This window comes from Martes martes, assembly GCF_963455335.1.
Source record: "Martes martes genome assembly, chromosome: 14".
Classification (NCBI taxonomy): domain Eukaryota; kingdom Metazoa; phylum Chordata; class Mammalia; order Carnivora; family Mustelidae; genus Martes; species Martes martes.
Window position 1 is genome coordinate 31197512 of NC_137902.1, and position 20607 is coordinate 31218118.

The window sequence follows — 20607 nt, forward strand, 5'->3', positions numbered from 1 at the left end:
GCGGGGGAGTCTTCCAAAGCATGTCCTTGGTGTAAGCCTGGTGACACTTACCGCTTCTCTCCAAGAGGTGTGCTTTATTGGAAGCTAGACCAGAGGAGGGCTGGGAGGGTCGTAAATCTTGGATTCATTTTTGAGGGGAAGAAAATGAGGCTCCAGCCGGCTCGAGGGCACACAGGTAGCTGGGGTCGGAGTGAGAACAAAGATCTAGGTTTCCTGCCTGCTGGTCACGCTCGATGGTAGCCCGTGTACCCAAGGATGGCCAGACTGGTGATTTACGGCCGGTATCGGTGGGATCTGTTTTAATGAGTTATTGCCGTGCTGGACTGGATGTTAAGTATTTCCAGTATTGCCTTTGCTTCTAGACCATATGAGTGTTTTGTATAGAGAAGTTTTCTCTCTCTAGTCCCAGTGTTGTGGGTCTTTCCGAAACCTTCGAGTTAGAGGAGACACAGGGTAAATATTTTCTCTCTTGGCATTTATTTATTTATTTATTTTTGGTCAGTTTCCTCTTAAAGCTAGCTTGTTTGCTTTTTATTTATCTATTTGATCATGGAGGAAAAAAAAAGATTTGAAATGGTTCCAAGTATATACATAAGACAAGAAACAAATAAATGAGGGAACTTGAGGGTGGGGAAGGGGAGAGTAAGGGTAGAGAGCTATGCTGAAGCTTGGAATCAGCTGGCTATTGGGAATATATGCCATGAAGTCACGTACACTTTGGTGGGATCGGCAGCAAATCTCGCCTTGAGCTTCTTAGCAGTTATAGCAAAGACAGAAATAATCCATTTCACGAGTCCCTGTGTCCATAAAGATCAAAGGAAGCCATTCTTTCAGGTGACACAGCGCTCTTGGGAGTGAACAGGGAACTGGGCACCCAGGGCTCCTTGGCTCTTGGGTAGGGCTGCTGGAAGCCTGCTGTTGATGAGGTCATAGGACTGGGGGAGAGATCCTCCAAACCTCCCCATCCCAAGCTCTCCATTGCGGGGGGAGCGGGGTGCTGTCCCTCTGAGCACATAGCTGATTTAGCTGTGATCTCCGCCCTGCATGCAGCCAGGAGGATCTCTCTGGAGCTCTGGTGGGTGGAGTTGTGACCAAGTCAGCATCTTTGAACACCTGGCATGCGACTGACTGACCCTGTTCTCATTACTCTTCTCCTGGCTCTTTATCAGAGGATACAGGGGGCACCATGTAATGAAGAGACCCCTGAAATGAGAATCAAAGACTGGGTTCCAATCCTAGTGCTCTCACACACGGTGCTATTGAGGGATGTGTAGACAGTAATTGGGGATAGCTTTGCGCTGGGTCAGATTGCCACCTCCCTGGGCATCAGTTTCCTCATGAGAGAGTGGGACTAGGTGTTCTCTGAGCCCCTCCTAGCTCAGACATTTCCTGTTGTGCTTTCTGAATCTGGTGCAGACAGGTGAAGCACCGACAGATGGGGTTGCCTTCATTGCCATGTGGACATTCGAGGCTTCCTCTTGCATATTGGGAAGCAGAGACTTTGAAGGACCGATCCTGGGGATCTCTGGGGGGATTCTCAGGAAACAAGGGGATGGGGAGGATGATAGTCCCCCCTGCAGGGGTCAGAGCAGGATGCTCGAATGTGGAGGCTGGGCTGACTCGCGTGTTTGGGAAATGGTGTAGGAAATATGGGGTCACACCACATCAGCCCTGGGTTTACAGGCTTACAGGTTTACAGGGTTTACAGACAAAGTGTTGATTCTGTAGAGAACCACTGTCAAGTTGGCCCAAGTGAGCAGGTTGTACCTTGGATCTTGGCTCCAGAACTGTCCCAACTCTCCATATTGCTTTATCATTTGTCTGTTAATAATTATTATGCATTCATCTAAACTCCTCTCTCTCCCTAGACTAAGATCTTTGAGGGGATCCTCTTCTAATTCCCAGCACCATGTGGAGCCTAGCACAGGATAGATGTTCAATAAATATTTCTTTTTTTAAAAGATTTATTTACTTAGCTACTTACTTACTTACTTATTTGAGAGATAAAGAGCACAAGCAGGCAGAGTGGCAGGCAGCAGCAGAGGGAGAAGCAGGCTCCCCGCTGAGCAAGAAGCCCAATGTGGGACTCGATCTCAGGACGCTGGGATCATGTCCTGAGCCGAAGGCAGCCATTTAACTGACTGAGCCACCCAGGTGCCCCATGGTTTTATTTAAGCAATCCCTCCCCCCAGAGTGGGGCTCAAACTCACAACCCTGAGATAAAGAGTTGCATGCTCCACTGACTGAACCAGCCAGGCATCCCCTTTTCTTGTTTTTCTTTTAAGAAAATAAAAAAAATCTTTAGTTTTTTCCCTGTGATCTGTAGTTCATAACGCCATCCTTTTTGCCCTTCTGGGAGATAACCCTTATTAACACTGTTGTCAACATGGCGAAGCTTATAGGCACAGACTAGTGGAAGCCCAGGGACCGAACCCCTGAAATAATAGCTCCCCACCAAGCATACCCAGAACCCCTTAGAGGGAGACATGGGCGAGGGAGCAGCCATGGGCATGATGGGCAGCCACATAGGCGCCCAGCAGCTCCCCTGAAGGCCTTAAAGGGAGGCGGCCATCTCCTTCTGCCACCATGATGTCATCAGTGCAATGGAACAATCTACCCTCAAACCAATGGCTTACAGCAACCCCTTATTTTTGTGACATTGTGGGTCATTCTGGCTCATTCTCTGGTTTTGCCTGGAATCATTTCCACAGCAACAGTCGTGTGGCCATGCCACTGGGCTGGGAAGTCCAGGATGGCTGGTGCCATGTGTGGTTGTTGTGCTGCCTATCCGGCAGGGGGGCCCTGGGTTCTCCTCCCTGGGGCCTCTCATCCTCGACAGGCTAGACTGGACTCCTCACTGTGTTGGGACTCAGAGTTCCTGTAGGACAAGCTGGGAGGCTGCAGGACTCTTAAGACCCAGGCTCTGGGACCTGCAGGACATCACTTCTGTCTCGTTCCATTGGCCAAGCAAGGTGCGAGGCCCAGAATATGGACAATAGGAGGCGCCATTCACTATTTTCACATTCCACCACAGCTACATGCTTACCCCTGCCCCAGAGTTTGGAATGATTTTTGGCAAACCTATTTTGTGGCAAGTGGATCCCTTCACTGTCCTTTCTGCCAGTTTTCTGCATGGATTTTCAGGAAACTCCTTTGTTCAGTGGGACATGTATCAATGGCCTCCTTACTGATGGTCTTTCCTGGCCCACTTTTTGTCAAGTCTCACAGTCCCTAACTCCCTAATTCCATGTCATTATTCCCTGGAGCCAGCCTGCACATCGTCTGAGTTTGTTAAAGAGCAGAGAATGGCCTGTCGAGAATTTACTGGTAGGAAAACCCATCTTCGTGTGTCTTTATGATTGATCTGTCTCCTTCCAGCTTCAGTTTCTAGTTTCTTTTTTTTTTTTTTTAAGATTTTATTTATTTTCTGACAGACAGAGATCACAAGTAGGCAGAGAGGCCGGCAGAGAGAGAGGGGGAAGCAGGCTCCCCGCTGAGCAGAGAGCCCGATGTGGGGCTCGATCCCAGGACCCCAGGATCACAACCCGAGCCAAAGGCAGAGGCTTTAACCCACTGAGCCACCCAGGCGCCCCCAGTTTCTAGTTTCTTGCCGGCCTTCCCTCCTCCCCCGTGGTCAGACTGGGGCTCTGGGGAGTGTTATTTCTGCAGGTTTCATTGGGCAGGTGTCCAGGAGCTGAGGAGACACTTCTGTGGTCCAGGGACCTCTTTGTTTGGAGAGCTCAGAGCCAACAGCTTTGTTCCCTATAGCATCTGCCAAATCTTTCTTAGTTTAGTAGAATGTCAATGCTAAGATTGTCCTACCTAAGAGGGATGTCACTGCAGCGGTTCACGCAAGGGACACCTCTTGTGGTAAATATCTTCCAGAGCCCACTGCCTTGCTGGCAACTCAGGGAAAAGTTGGGGAGGGAGTCCCAGCCCCCTCGTGCTGTCCGAGCGTGGGCTGATGTTTTTCCTGCTGTTTCGGTGTCTGAAGTCGCCCTTGTGGGAAACACTGGCTGGAAGGAGGAGGATGCGGGAGATGGGCTCCAGGCCTGCCTGCGTTCCAGGGCTGGCTGTCCATTACTAGCTCTGGACTCTGGGAGAGATGCTTAAGCTCTGCAGGCTTTTTCTCACCTGTGGGGAGGAAACCCTAATAAGAATGGCACCCACACATCACGTTCCTGGCAGAGTCACCTGCGTGTGTGGGCTTTAACGGGGTTGGCTGGCCTGGGCTGCTGAGAGGTTGTGGTGAGCTTTACATTTTGTGCAGCGAAATTTCTTCCCTCGGGGGAATCAAGAAAATAATTACAAATAGGGCACATTTTATGTTAGGGCAGAAGTGACTCTTTTTAGATTTAGTAGGTGATTGAATTTTGAATTTTATGGGGAGTCATTACTTGAGGTTTAAAACTTAGCAAAGTTGGGGCACCTGGGTGGCTCAGTGGCTTAAGCCTCTGCTTTCAGCTCAGGTCATGATCTCAGGGTCCTGGGATCGAGCCCCGCATTGGACTCTCTGCTCGGCAGGGAGCCTGCTTCCCCCCCTCTCTCTGCCTACTTGTGATCTCTCTCTGTCAAATAAATAAATAAAATCTTAAAAAAAAAAAAAAACTTGGCAAGGTCAGTGAGGGAAACCAAGGATTCCACTAAAGTTTCTCCAGAAGGCTCTAGACCCAGAGATGAGACAGTAGGAATTAGAGAAAGACCACGTGGCTAAAGTTTGGAGATAGGGATGCTTCAAAGGAAACCGGCAGATGACCCAGGCTCCTGCCTGCTTCCGTTGGAACGAAAGTGAGCTTGAAATCTGACTTAGAAAAAGTATATGCAAAAGCAGAAAAATGATCAAACATGTAACCAGCAAGAAATAAGTCCAAGGTAGTACAGAATTTCAGCTAATACATAGGTAACGTGGATTTTCACATTTCCTTTGGGTGTATTGCTTTGCAAGATTTTTTGAAGACACTGCCTTACCTTGGTTACATAATTTAATTCAAAAAGCATTTCTTGACCTGTTATGCTCCAGTCCCTGAGAACATAGAGATGAAGGTCTTGGTGTCTCTACTTGAGGAACTTAACTATTGAGCAGAGAAGACAAATATCTTCATCCTTCAAAAAAGACAATAGAGTATGAGAAGAAGAGACTAGACAAATAAGGCCCAGAGGTAGCCCAGAGAAAGGAACTAGTAACTCAAGATGGTTTGGATAAAAAAGGCTCAAGAAGACTTTAAAGAGGGAAAGCCATCTGCTGGGGTTTTGGCGAATGAACAGGAGTTTGCTGGTGGACAAGAAGATGGGCAGTGGCAGCCTCGACAGAGGACAGCATGTGTAAGGGCACGTTTGGGGCTAGCAGCAGTTTGGTGTTGCTTCAGACACCAAGTGGGGTGGAGGGGTCAGAAGTGGCTAGAGAGGAAGGCAGAGGCCAGTGGGCCAAGGGCCTGGGGATCCAGGTGGTGACTGGAGATCAGTGGAGCCTTCTAAGCAGAGAAGACACAAGCCTGCACTCGAATTTCTGTACATCCCCATTGTCGTGTTACAGGGGCCCCACAGAGGTGGCTGAGTCTTCAGGAGGGAGGCCAGTTGAGAAGCTGCTGGGAAGAATTCAGGAAGGGGATGCTGTCTGAGCTGAGGCAGTGGTCTGGAACGAGGAGGAGGGCATGGATTCGGGGCATGATGGAAAGTGCCATGGCGCCTTTGGATTAAGTCTCGGGAGACAGGGTTCATGGGTTGAGTGTGGATGTCAGACCCAGAGGATAGTGTGGCCACTGGGAAGGGTAACGGGGCATCTGGGGCTTAGCAGGTGATTCTGGGGCTCAGAATCAGAGAATTCTCTGTATACCTTTCCATGGCGGGGGAAAACCCAGAGAAGCCAGCGGAGCAGGAGAGGAGAAAGAAGGCAGAACCTCCAGGGAGAGCTCAGAGAGGGAAACGGAAGTAGATGGATGTCCCCTTGCTGCACAGAGACATCGGTGCCCTGGGAGCCAGGGAGGGAGGAGCAGCTGATGTCAGTGCTGTGGGGGAGGGTATGTGGGGGGTGACAGGTGTCCAGCGGGGTCATCAGTCAGTTGGTGGCTGTGGACCTTTGTAGGGCAGTCTGGTTGCAGTTGCATTGAGGAGTGAATGGGAGGTGGGCAGTCGACAGAACGGAGATAGTTCTTTCCGGAAACCTGATTAACAAGGGAGGGAAGACACAGGTACCTGGAGAAGGAACTGGTTCGGAAGGAGGCCCTCCCTTCCAGAGAGGCCCTGCGTCGGGGGTCTGGAGGCAGAAAAGGAGGCTCAGGCAGGGGTCCACCAGGCCCGTGTCATGGAGGTCCAAGACTGTGCTCAGCCCGGCAGCCTGCCGTCTGCTCCTCTCTTATGGTCAATTTCGATTTCCTTCATGTGGGAATAGAATAAGATGTTAGAACTGGAAGGGACTGCTAGGACTGTCTGGGCCAGTCTCTTACTGTCAGAGAAGTAAACTGAGGCTCAGGGAGGGGATGGGGCTTGTCCGAGCTCACCCAGATGGAAGTGCCAAGCCGTACGTGGAAATATCTAGACCAGGGCCCTCACAGCTACCCTTTGCTCTCTGCAATCATCCCCATTGCCAGAAAGGCCCCCCAAACCCTGATTCCCGTGATTCACAAACCCATCAACCAGCACTAACTTACCAGCCCCTGAGAGCCTCGCACTGTGCTGGTTCCCAGGCTCTCTGTGAAGCCTCTCCAAGACTTACCCATGTTCAGTGGTTCCCGCTGCACAACTCCGGGGGGCTCTCTGAATGGTGCTCCCCAAAGTTGTACGATGTGGTGGCCCGGGGGCCTGGACCCATGAGGGGCTTCGTGGCAATGCTCAGTGCCCATCCATAAGGAAGCCCCCAGGCCAGTGGGCTAGGGCAGATCGGCAAACGTGGCAGAGTCATTCTCCCATTGGAAGTGAGTAGGCAGCGCTTGAAATAGAAAACCCACATGCCAGGATGAGTAAAGCAAATCTCTTCAGTCCTACGGGTCTGTGGAGAGGCAGCAGGGGCCAGGGATGTCGAGGCAGTTGTGGGCAGGGAAATAAAGACTGTACATCCCAGCGTGGCCAGCCAGCCAGCCTTGACCTGTCCTTCTCCTTTCTCTCTCTTTTCTTCCCACAGAGGAGTTTTCTTAGACACCATCCTCCCCCGCCGAGACGACAATGGCATCAGGCCGACCATTGGCCAGCGCGTGCGGCTCAGTCAGGGAGACATAGCTCAAGCCAGGAAGCTGTACAAATGCCCAGGTAACTGAGTCCTCAGGAGTCCCGGGGTCATGCGGGCACCCTCAGAGCGTGACTCGACCACCCTTTGCAAGCTCGCCTCTTTGCTGGGAAGGCAGCTTGGGGGACCTGACGAGGCTGCTGTAATTTCTGGCGTGCTGCTCTCAGGAAGGTTTCAGACAGCATAGGAGGCCCAAATTGGGGAGGTGATTGCCAGGAGTGACACGAAGAATAGGTCTGGGAGCTCACGGCTTTGTCTGGGGGAACCTTTGGAATTCTCTGGCCCAGCCCTGATAGTCCGAAGAGGAAGAAGGCCTAGAGGAATAACAGCAGTGACCAGGGGCTTGGTGCAGCGCGTACCCCGTAACTTTGAATGCCCCTCCCTTCCTATGGGAGTGAGAGATGTGGGTTCGTTGGAATAAAAACCAAGGGTTTTGCAGGAAGACCGTGAATGAAGGAGAGTGTTCTTAGGGAGGGGGGAGTCAGCCTCCCGGATCCTCAGTGCTGTAAATGAGGTTGTTTCTATGGCCTTGGGGCTTCCCTAGCCATCCAAGGTGCTGGTCATTGGCTAGAAATTGGCCATCGGAGCCTGGACAGTACCCTGGGGTCTGAGGAGTCTGCTTCCCTACCCAGCCACAAGCCCCTCCCCTTGAAAGTGCCATCTTTGCCGTCCATCCCCTTGGCTTCAGCATCACCTCCCCCCCACCTCCCCAACCTGCTGTCCTGGGAGTGAGCTCACTTTGACCCCTTAAGCTGTTGAACTTCAGTGCAAAGCACCTGTTACAGCAGCCCGGGTTTACCACTGATGGGAGAGAACACAATTCAGTAGTTTGGGGAGGAAGAAGGAAATTCATGACCCACAGGTCCAGTAACATTTTCCAGACCCCAGACCAGACACACAGCTGGATCATGGGACAGCATATTTGAAATAGGGGCCATCCTAGAAAATGTAGGCTATCACATCACCCAACTAAGTGGGATCACAGAGCATGCAAAGGACTCTGTGGGGTTTGGTCCATCACAAAACTGTAGGAAACATGTCCATCCAGCTATTAGTCATGTGGGGGCTTGTTCGGGCTGCAGTGCAGGACGCACATATCATATAACCTTGCTGAATTGAAAGAGAAACATTATAGCATTCTCTGGGAAATGCCATAGTATTTATTTAGTTATAATGTATATGCCTCTTACTTCCCCAAAGGATTGGAGGCAGCTGGTAAATACCATGGAGCCATAGAGTAATGTATCTGTTCTTGCAGAATGTTGATGATTATTCTAAAATAATTTCCATGGAACCCTTGGGGGTGTTGACTGCTGGGCATAATCCTCATGATGCCTGGCAGTTGTTCAGTAACATGATATTGAAGCCCCAACATCCAGGATTTCCTGAGGCTGATGACGGGCCGCTCTCCAACTACTCCTTCCTGCAGCTTCAAAACTGAAGCTTCCAGTAATTTCAATTAGTAGCTAAGAGCAGGGTTGTTGCCCAGTGGAGGTTGAGTTGCATATAGGCAGATACGGGTAAGGATGCTTGTTTCCCACACTCTGGGGGTGACCCGTGGGAAATATTTTTCACATACGTGAGGACTAGTTTCTAGACTTGTGACCAGGCAACCCTCCAATATTCAAGGGCAGAATAGCTTTCCGTACCTCTGGTCATCTTTGAGTTTTCTTGACTGTTTATTTGGTAGCTCATTCAGAGATAAGCAGCAGAAAAAGAAGAGGCAAGATTCAACCCAATGGGTTTCTCATGAAATGGGTTTCCGAGTGTTTTCTTTGTCTTGTTGCTTCACCTACTTGTACTTTTCTGTGCTCGCTGCCTCAGATGTTAGTCATAATGATAACAGCCGCTGTGTGTGGAGTGCTCACTGTGTGCCAAGCACTGAGTGGATCCATGTCATTAACCCTTCAGGAAGCTCCTGCCCATTTTACAGACAAGAAAACTAAGGCCCAGCAAGGCTGGGAAACTTACACCCCACTCGAGTCCATGCTCAATCCTGAGAGCCTCAGGAACCTCAGCAACCCCTAGGTATTGCTCTTTGGAGCCCAGACCCTATTTTCACTTCTATCAGCCAGAAGAAAATCATCGATCTCACACGCTTCTCACAGGGGCATCCCGGGGGCTTTGGCTGGTCACGGGGTGTTCACGGGGCCTGGCGCGGGGAGCTTCTGGGATGGGGAGCGTGTCTGCCTGCCTGAGTCAAAGTTGTTGTTTTACTTGTGCAGCATGTGGGGAGACCCTGCAGGACACAACAGGAAACTTTTCTGCACCTGGTTTCCCGAATGGCTACCCTTCTTACTCCCACTGCGTCTGGAGGATATCGGTCACGCCAGGGGAAAAGGTACGTGTGAAGCCACCTCAGGAAGTGACATAGCTTTCTTTGAGTCGGGTGAGGTGTGGGGGGTTGTACTATTATTGACAGTAGTGAAAACAGCTGCGATGCCATGAGCACCAGTGTGTGCCAGCTTGCTTAATATTATTTCTGGACTTCCGACTGGTATCATACAAATAGAGGCTAGAAGCAAAATGTCCATGTGAATTATAAATCAAGCTCACAGTTTGGAAAACAAAGTAGACTCTAGCCTTCCCCCTTAATAAGGACACCATCAGAATGCCTTGGAAGGTGAGGATCCAACTGAGATTTCCTCGACACGTCAGAGTGTTGCTCTGGGAGGTAGTAATGTAGGGAGAGCTGGCCCCCAACCCACATCTGGCTCCTCCTTCTCTTCTCAGCACCCCCATTTCATCTCAGAAGCACCCATGGTGACACCCCAGCCCACTCTCCCAAACACTCTGCACTCCCTCCTTGCAAACAGTTATTCCTCCAGTAGGAGCAGATTGGTTAGATATGCTGTCTACCTTTGGGAGGGTGGATTCCAGGGCCGAGATTTCTGCATGCTCTAGAAGTAGGCTCAGGACCATTTGGATAGGAACTCCAAGGTCCTGGTCACCTGCAGTGAGGTCTAGGAGCTATGCAAGCTCCGGGTGAGCACGATCCTTTGGGTCTGAAGGTTCTGTGATTCCCTCCAGATTCCCCCTAGAGCTGAGCTAGGGCAGCAGTGTCTTTTGTTGTGGTCCAAGGGTGGTAAGTTCTCAATCCTATGGCAGGAGGTATCTCTTCACATCCATCATATGGATAAGGAATTTGAGGCTCAGACACTTAAAAAATTGCCCAAATTTGGGGCGCCTGGGTGGCTCAGTGGGTTAAAGCCTCTGCCTTCAGCTCAGGTCATGATCCCAGGTCCTGGGATCAAGCCCCACATCGGGCTCTCTGCTCAGCAGGGAGCCTGCTTCCTCCTCTCTCTCTGCCTGCTTCTCTGCCTACTTGTGATCTCTGTCAAATAAATAAATAAAATCTTTAAAAAAAATTGCCCAAATTCACAGTAAAATATAGAACTGGAACCTGGGGCTTCTTCATTCCTAAAACATGTGTGTGTGTGTGTGTGTGTGTGTGAGAGAGAGAGAGAGAGAGAGAGAGAGTTTTCACACCTCCCTTCAAATCCAAGAGTTCTTCAGACTAGACACTGCCATCTTTGAGATGCCCTCTCTGTCCCTTGGGTCAGGCTCCCTACAGTCATACCTGCCGTAGCTTGTCTCACAATATCATGATTGCTGGTTTATCCGGTTGTCTACCTTCTAGACCCTAACCTCATTGAGGACAGAGACTGTTCAGCCTGAGGTCTCCAGCACCCAACACAGCCCATGACACATAGTCACACAAAAAGTCTTTGTTGAATGGGCATGTGAGTGGATGAGAGGCCAAGTGAAAAACCTGCAGCTGGGGGTGCAGTGGGGATGATGGATTTCCGGAGGCCTGAAGCCAACCTTTGGGTAGTCCTAATTCATAACTGTTAACAATGTCCACTTAAATGTTTTCTGTGGCCTCGGTACTATTCTCAGCATATTATGCGGTTTATCTCTTCTAATCCTCAGAATTTCATGTGATAGGTACTATTAGCATATTAATTTTTCTGATAAGGAAATGGACTTGCCTGAAGCTACTCAGTTTGTTGCGAAGTTGGGATCTGAGTGCAGGTGAGAACCTGGATGCTTACCCATCATCCTGTATTATTTCACAAAAGGGTCAGGCAAAAAGGCATTTGAACATGCATTCACATGCACGTGCTCACATGATGTGTGCTCACACACAACACCCATGTGTGACTCTTATTCTGGCTCTAAGTATTTATGACACTGTGGTTGTCATCTTGAGCCTGAGAGACTCCAGGCTTGTCTCCTTCGGGTTCGTGTGCTGTCTCTGTGCCTGCTGGAGGCAGTAATGAGAGGGAGGCAGGAAGAAGGAGGAGGAAGAGGAAGTGATCCAGCAGTCTCCAAACTGTTGAATTGTCCTACCTAACAGAGGCTATGGGATATGCAGAAAATTCCTCCAGCCTTAATTATTATTGCTAACTGGGGGGGTGGGGGGGTGGGCAGGGAAAATATATATCATTGAGATTCCTGTACCAATGATTTCCATTTTGGCTTCACCCAGCCTTCCCTGAGCTGCTAGTAATTAGCAAACTTGATTGATTCAAGTATCACCTCTTGCTTGTCACCTTTTCTCCTGTGGTCTTTATGGTTCCTTAACATATTTAAAATAATCAGCCTGAATGATTATCCCATTCATTTCGATCATGAATGTGTTACTAAGGAAGTTGTAATAATATTTCCTTTCTGAAAATTTGAAAAGCCAAAGAATTATATTGCAACCAGCTAGTCAGTATGACTGAGCTCTTCTGCCTGAACATGAACACTGTGGGAGCTACAAAAGAAAGATAATTTATTATTCCTGTCTTCAAGAGACTTAGAGTTTAGGTAGGGTCCCCCCTTACCTTTAGGGAGTCTGATTTCATTGAAGGAGGAGCATTTGCTTGGCCCAGTATTAGTTTTTACATTTTTGAGTTGGTACTAATCCGCAAGCAGGGTTGAGAACCACTGGTCTAGTTTGAAAGAATATCGACCTCTCTCTCTCTCTCTCTCTCACACACACACACACACACACACACACACACACACACACACTGTACAACACAGGAGCACAGGAGGGGAGCTGGCCTATTATTTTCTCCCTCTTCATTTCATAGATGATCAGAGGGCTTTGTGGAAGAAGGTACTAATTGTCCTGAGACCTGAATACCGGGTGGGATTAGCCCAAAGGAAGGGGTGCACATGCTCAACGCTAATTAGGACAGGCAGCTTGTGAAAAGTGCTTAGTGTGGAGGTTTGTGGAGCACTCAGTGTGCACTCAGTGTGGCTTGATTTTTAAGACCGCATTTATCGAGTGCCTATCGTGTGTCAGACAGAGCATGATACGCTCAATATACGGTTTCTCGGGCGGCCCATCAATAACCCAGTGGTGTGCGTGTTGTTTCGCAGATAAGGAAACTAAACATCACTCACCCAAGTGGGCAAGTGAGAGGTAGAGCTAGTAAATGGTAGAGCTGAGAAATCCAGATCTGCCTGACTCTTAAAGACGCCTGCTCTGCAGTCACCATAAGAGGCCGAGGAGGGGGTCCCAAGGAGGGAAAGGCTGCGTCTTTTTGGGCAGTCAGAAAGGGATTCGGGGCGGAGGCAGGGGGTGCTGAAGCTAGGCCTGGGGAAGCTTCCATTAGCGGGATCCCTCAGGGCACACAGGGAAATAAGGTCACATAGGACGGATGCTGGAGGCTCTGGGAGGTAAGCAGAGAGTTTAATTTATGAGATGGGGGCAGGGGAAGCCATGGAAGTTCTCTGAGCGTAGGAGGAGTTTGACGAAATAAGATGTCAGAGCAAGATAGATCTAGAAGCCCAAGTGCTCAGAAGGGGCCAGGGCATGGCAGGAGCGATGCAGACAGCACTGGTGAAGGGACACCAGACTGGCCTGCAGCAGGGACACAGACATCTTAAGGGAAGGAGGTCTGTCAGCTTCGGGGATAAATAAGAGGGGCGAAGCAGAGATGACAGCAAAGGGCTACACCCCAGTGACTGGTGTCACCTGCGAGGGGAAGCTGGAAGGGAAATGCTGCTGCGCTAAGGGGAAGCTGGAAGGGAAATGCTGCTGCGCTAAGGGACCATCACAGTCACCGGGGAGCGGGGAAGTTGGGAGCCAGCTGAGGCCAGAGAGCAGTGGAGAGAGGACAGATGTGCTGAAGCCCAGAGAGAGGAGCTTCAAAGCAGGGGAGGCATGGAGAATGGGACAAACGAATAACAGCCCTTTCAGTCTGGCTGGGAAGGCCCTGGAACTTTGATCTGCAGCCTTTCAGCCTGGAGCTTTGCTTAGATACAGAGGGACCTGACTGCAGTAGTGGGGCAGGGCTGCCTTTATGGGGCCCCTGGTGAGTGAAGAGAGCAGAGAAATGATGGAGCAGAGACAGGCCGAGCACAGCAGACATGGCATGGGTACCCTACATTGCAGGGCTGGATGGGGGGAGGAAGAAGGGATGCTCAAACTCTGCTTTGGGCCATCTGCCAGGGATGCCCCAAGCTGGAAGGGTAGCAGGTTTGTGGGAAGAGTACCTGTGTGCCAAGTCCACAGGGCCACCCAGCTCCCTCCACTCTTTGTGGACAAGGACATCCACTGAATGGCTTCAGCATGTCCAGAAGAACTGAAACCCTCCTTTTTAGTCCATCTGAACCCCCAGCTCTCCAGCCTTCACTCCCCATTCCAGAACCAACCAGCATGACCTACACAGTTCCCCAAACTCTCCTTGCCTGAGCTCATTTCAGTCCCTCTCACCAAAATGCGCTCTTGCCCTGTGTCTCTGCCCACTGGGCCCCTAGTCCCCTTAGGTTAAATGCCACCTCTTCTGAGATGTATCCCGGGCAGCCTCTAATTCTCCCTCCCTGGGGCTGCAGGATTCCCTTCCTGTGCGTCCCTCTCTTTTCCACATTTATTCCAGAGTGTTCTAACTGGCCTGAACCCTCTGTGTTCTCTGAACTCCCTAAAAGCAAGAACCCTCTCTTGCTGATCTTTCAATGTCAGTTGGCCAACACAGACGGGCACACAGTAGGTGGTCAGCTAACAGTGGTGTGATGAACGAATGAATGAACAAATGCCTGAATGAACGAACAAACAGACTAACTCTAGGAGAGCTATCGGCTACACCCCATCTCAGAAGAATGAGGTCATGGCTGAGGGAACAGTGATCACGGTGGTGCTCAGATGCACCCAGGCTAACCCCAGGCCCTTTGGAATGATGGATGATGTTATAAGATCTTTCTGTATCTCTGAACTTCACTGACCCCTACCTCCTTCTAAATCCCCGGTCTCAGTGCGTCCCAGCCCATCGTTTTAATGCATTCTGTTTCCTATAAACCACCGAGTGACTTCAAAAGCTCCAGGACAGAACCGGGGGACTCATCTCCTCTGTTTACTCCCCATCCTGCTCAAGGTTTATTATTTCATGTCACGAGGTTTCCTGTGAGCGTGTCTTTTCGAGGACGCTCCCACTGTGGTCTGAGAGCTCTGTATGCTAAGAGGTAACGTGAGAACATGGGCATGCGAGATGGGTCTTCAAGAGTCCTCGGGCTCTGCTGCCAAAACTCACTTTACGGTCACTCTTTACAGATCATCCTGAACTTCACATCCATGGATTTGTTTAAAAGCCGCCTGTGCTGGTATGACTATGTGGAGGTCCGGGATGGTTACTGGAGAAAAGCCCCCCTGTTGGGTGAGTTGACTTTAGAAAGCCTTGGGAGAAGGGTGATGGGCTGTTCCATGGGATGCCATTAACATGTGGAAGGGCCCATCCCGACAGCGGACACAGGAAGCTCGCAAGGGTCGGTGTCGTTGTAAAACTCCGAGCACTCCATTTGGCAGCACGTGTTAAAAGCTTTTAAGACCGAGACTGCCCTTCAACCCAGCAATTCCGCTTCTTGGAATGTATCCTAAGGAACCAATTAAGGAAGCGTGCAAAGTTCTAGCTTTGGGGATGTTCACTGGAGCAGGAAAAATGGAAAACAGTTTACATGTTCAACAGTAGGGGTTTGCTGAAAAAACTGGGATACAACTTTCCAGGGGAAAACTATCCAACCACTAAAAATAAAGTCAGAGGTGCCTGCTTATTGATACAGAAAGGGGTTCCTGTATGTCATTACACAAAAAGGTTTTATGAAAGACAACATGAGGTTGAATTCCATTTTAATAAAAATACTATTATATGTATATTTTGAGGCTTTGCAAACTCAGGTGCCCTCAGAAATAAGGCATACGTGAGGACAAGGGGGTTGGATAATAAACGAAGGAGTGGTGGGGAGTGTGGCCAAGTGAATATCCTGACCAGAATTACTCAAAACAAAACTACTTTAAACATGTACAGGTTGGATTCCACTGGAAGAAACCATTCTGTGATCTACAGTACAAATATCAAGTAGAATCATGAATATAAATAAATAACATATAGTGATTATTTCAGAATGATGGAGTATTTTTTTTTTTTTTTTTTAGTTTATTCTGGGGGCACCTGGGTGGCTAAGTCAGTTAGGTGTCTGATTCTTGACTTTGGTTCATGTCATGATCTCGGGGTCATGAGATTGAGCCCTACGTCAGGCTCTGCCCTCCTCGTGGAGTCTGCTCAAGGATTCTCCCTCTCCCTCTGCATCTTTCTCCTGTACCCCGCATACTTTCTCTCTCTCTTAAGAATTTTTTAATTTTTTTTTCCTGGTTTAGCTATATTTTCTAATTTTTCTACAATAAGCGTGTACCCTTTCTGGTAGATGCACAGCACATGAACTCATATGTGACAAGGCAGCTGGGACCTTTCTGCAAGAGGCAGTGGGCAGGTGGCACAAGGAGAAAAGTCCGTTCATTCAGGATTGGTCACCAATTTGCAATCTCCCATGGGTGACCTGAAAAGATGAACGTATAGAGAATTAATGGCACAGTGTCCTGGAAATGGATATAGGGACTCATTTGGCCAGAGAGGGATGTAGATTTATAAGGAGCCAGATGGAAGTGTTTTGGCTGATAGTGGAGTGTCCTCATTTTTAGAGAAATAGCAGGGCGGGGGGGCTTCCAGGTTGATAAATCTGAGCCCGCACTGAGGTCTTTGTCCCTGGCATATCCTCACATGGGCAGAAAAGCCGCTCTGGTTATTTTTTGACAGTCTGGCCTGGGAGTGAACTGCTGTTGGGACAGCAGATGAAAGATGGAAACAGGAGGAGAGGGGGAGAGTTAACTGGGGGAGTTCCGTAGCCAGACCACGCATGCCTTCGAGTCAGATTCTGGGTAGGTCAGAAGAGATTGGGACAGAGGGTCTGGGTGGCCCCGAGGGGGCCGGCAAATACTGAGCTCTGTCTGGCCACAGGGTCTCAGCCAGGTCAGCTTTCATTGGGAATATCACATAAGCCCCTTCTGTCCAGAAGACCATGAGTCTCAATTCCTAGAGGTACAAACAGAAAGGAATCTGTGTGCACTGGTGCTCAAGAAAGCCGCCATGGCAGGCTCTGAGAGGGGGTACCAGGTTACCACCACTATCGCGGGCATCGGTGGGCTAGTCTGCCGTCTAGGTAGGCAAGCCAAGCACAAACCGGAGCGTGTGCGCTATAGGACAAAGGGGATTGGTTACGCGACCGCAGGGCGACGGCTGCCTGCCCTGGATTTCCGCTTCCTGTCTCAGGCAAGCAGACACAGCGCATGCTCGCAGCCAGAAGGAGGCGCGGCTTCCGAGGTAGTACTGACTGGGTGTGGCAAAAAGACCGAGGGCTGCGTTCTGGATTAGCAGAGGTTCCTGAACCGGGTTCCTGAACCTGAGTCGGCTGGGAGGATTTCTGTGAATACAGATCCCTGGGAGACTACGGCATCAGAATCCCCATGAACTGGGTAATGGAATGATCCTGCTTCCCCGTAAATGTAGGTGCATGGGGACCTGTTTAGCACCACATAGAAAGGGGACCGCAGGGGTGCTCATCAAACAACCGCAGCTGGTTACCTTTGAAAAAGGAGGCACAGGTAGTCAGTGGCTTGGTGGTTTGGTTCGTATACTTCTGGATCATTCTACATCTTTTACAAGAATGCATTCAGGTAGTATTTTCTAATTAAATTAATACAAGGGGTTGTGTGTGGTGGGGGGGAGTTTCCATGACAGCACGGAATCACGAACCCCTCGACAAGGCAGGGATCTCAGAGTCCCTAACCCCACACCTTCACCAGGAAAGTGAGGAGTCCACACTCTTCGAACGTGGACCAACTCGCTAAGTCCGCACAGCCAGTTAGGGGCTGAGATCAGACCAGAACTCCGATGGCCTCGTCATGGGGAGTGGGGACTGCTGCCTCTGAGAAGGGCATCCCAGTAGTAGAACGGTCAGATAAAATGCATGATTCACTGTTTATCTGAAATTCCAATGCGACTGGCCTTCCCGTATTTTTGTGTGCAAAATCTGGCAACCCTAACGCCCCCCAGAGGAATGTGGTAGACTCAAAGGGCTCAGGGGAAGGAAGCTCTCTGTTACTGAGGTTCCCCAGAGAGGGCCAAGACACGCTTCTGAGAATGGGCACAGCCAGAGGCATTTCCAGGGATTCCCTTTTCTTGAACTTGAAACAAGAACTTTCTTACTGCAGATCCTGGCGTTTCTGGCTGCACTTCCATTGATGAGATGGGGCTTTTGCCTTTCGTTGTTGTTGGTGATGGTTTGTTTTGTTTGGGTTTTATGTGTGGGTTTTTGGGGGCTTATATTTTACACACTTTTGCAGTGTGTGTGTGTGTGTGTGTGTGTGCGCGCGCCACAGTCAAGGCATGGCCCAGTGCCTGTAACCGTCATTCTTCGTTTGCGGGAATTCTCCTTTGCCAACGACTTGGCCCTGCTCTGATGTTTCCAAATGCAGTTGTTAGTGCACTTTTGTGTTTGGAACAAGTGCATTGTGTGGGCCGAGCTGGTCCCTGGGAGGGGTCAGTGCCATGAAATCTGCTGGGAGGAGGCAGGTCAATGCCCCTTTGGCAGGAGGGAGAGCGGATTAGGGCGGATTGTGAAAGTATGCATCTTGCTCTGAAAAACTGTGCATTGCATATTTTCCCAGGGCAGTGTGTGAAAATCCAGGCATAATGGACGCATAACTTTTTATGAATGAACCCTTTATGACTCCCCATGGAGTCCACTTGTAGTGTCCTCATCTGCATTTCCTCTTCTTGATATCCTTATTAAACTCCTCCTCCAAAGCCAGGAACCAGAATCAGTTCAGGGATTTGCCACCTTTTCTCTAGTCCAGCTTCTGCCCAGCCTGTTCATTCTCTTGGAAGGGGGCTGTTTGGGACCCACTTTTTCACAAAATGATTAAAGAGAAGTGTAAGTAGAATGAGAATAGTTCACCGCTGGTTAAAGGTATCACATTGTTTTTTCAGTTTCAAGGGTCACTCATGAGATTGCACCTGAAGTGGAGAGGAATGGGGATGGCCTACAGAGAGAATTTACCAGTAATCTTAAATACTGTCATGTTAATTGGATTCCCCTCCCTTATTTCTGGTGGAGGAATTGCTCAAACAATGTACTCTTGTATGCAGAACTGTCTTTGAGTACTCTGTACCACCACAGTACACAAAAAGCCCCTCTCCCCCCTTTCCCCTGAAGTGGGGAGGGAAGTTCAGAAAGGCCAGGCTGGCCAATCAGTGTCGTGTGGCCCCACTACTGGGGCTCCCTGGGCCGGGGGCCATCTCCCAAGTGATGCCAAGGCTGGCATCGCCACAAGCTCGCTGTATGGCTGGAGGCTTTGACCTTCGTTCCTGTCTGTGTCCAAACAGGGAATGATGTGTACATTCCCAGAGACCAGATTTCCTGTCTATTCATCCAAAAGCGGACCATGTCCAGAATTGCACCTCGAATAGTGAAGTTTCCTTTTGATGATGGTGGCAGTGGTGATGAATTAGGAGGTGAAATTGATGGTGAAGGTCAAGATCCCAGACTGCTGAGGTTCAAATCCCGCTTCACTTACAACTTAGACTGTAACTCAAAGTGAATGCAGCTCAACTCAAATTCTACAATCCTTGGTTTTCTCATAACCTAGATTATGGATAGTACCTAATTCGGGGGTAGGAGAATGCAGTGACATAATCTATGTAGGGTACCTAGGACAATGTCAAGCTCAAAAGCAAAAGGCTTTCCTTAGAACCATTATGGTGGAGATGGGAGTGTTGAGAAAACAGGGGACAAATTAGAAGGTTTTAGTTAAGAATTACACAGCGATTGGGGGAGAGAAGTTACTTAGAAATAATCTGTAATTTATCCCAGCCAGTCTGGGTTTGCCAAGGCAGTAACTCCTCCCTCCTCCAGAGTAGTGAGCAGACCAGGGTTGTCCTGTGGCCTGGTGGTGGTGGGTGGTTTGTCTCATCTGGTTGGGTTCTTAGGCAGCAAGGCAGGCATGGGAAGTCCCTCTGTTTTTTGCAAACAGTCTCCAGTGGCCATGACAGCTGGGGTTTTAAAAGGAGAAATTTGGACTTGAAACTCGGTTTGGCTAAGAAGGAATTCCTTTTGTGATCCCACGTTGTTGAACGGCTGTTCAAGCAAGCCTCTCTCCTCACTGGTAAGCAGTACTTCCCCACGTTTTCGTGGTGTTTTCCAAGAATTAATTGACACTAATTGGCCATGCCGGAGTAACCATTACGGAAAATTTATGGGCTTCTGATGGATTGTTCCTTGCCAAATTCTCGGCAGAAGTTTCAGCTCATCTCACTTAATGTTAAGCTCACCAGAGCCAGAGAGCTGCAGGTGGCCAGAATCGGAAGGAAGCAGAAGGAGATTAGCAGCTCCTACCTCATGTCTCCGAAGAGAATGTATCCACAGTTGGCCATCAGGAAATGGCCACAGTGGCCTTTATTCCTCCCTGAACCTCACTCCTCCCATTTCTCAGAAGGGAAAGGAGAATTAAGTGGTGTTGGCGATAAAGGAGTGCCCACCAAATAACTGTTGAATAGACATAAGAAACATTGAGATATGATTCACATATAATACAACTCACCATCTAAAGTATTCATGTCAATGGTTTTTCGTATGTTCAGAGCTGTGCAACCAGCCATCATCATAGTCAGTTTCAGAACATCTTCATCACCCCAAAAGAAAACACATCCCTACTCATAAAGAGTCCCTCCCCATTTCCCCAACATTAAATGGGTTTTTGAGTGACTCCATAGTCAGTGCTTGAGAGAACCATGACCGCCAGTCCAAGTAGACCTTGACTGGTCTGTGTTGTGAACTGATCAGTACAGCTCAGCTCATGTCCCACCCTACCCCTATTCCTATCCCGCTGTGGCTGCCATCTTTTTTTTAATTAATTTTTTATTTTTTACTAACATATAATGTACTTTTAGCCCCAGCGGTACAGGTCTGTGAATTGCCAGGTTTACACACTTCACAGCACTCATCATATCACATACCCTCCCCAATGTCCATAACCCAACCACCTTCTCCCTACCCACCTCCCC

General features: G+C 49.4%; 1 protein-coding gene across 2 annotated transcripts in view; it reads left to right on the plus strand.

Moving 5' to 3' along the window:
• Positions 1 to 20607, plus strand: part of TLL2 (tolloid like 2) — a gene marked incomplete at both ends in the record, with an annotated part of 116185 nt that overhangs the window by 71272 nt on the left and 24306 nt on the right. For both annotated transcript variants that reach the window (XM_080822741.1, XM_080822740.1), the window contains 3 exons: positions 7118 to 7242; positions 9445 to 9560; positions 14766 to 14868. In XM_080822741.1, the coding sequence (XP_080678867.1) occupies positions 7118 to 7242; positions 9445 to 9560; positions 14766 to 14868 (344 nt within the window). The remainder of the gene's footprint in view (positions 1 to 7117; positions 7243 to 9444; positions 9561 to 14765; positions 14869 to 20607) is intronic.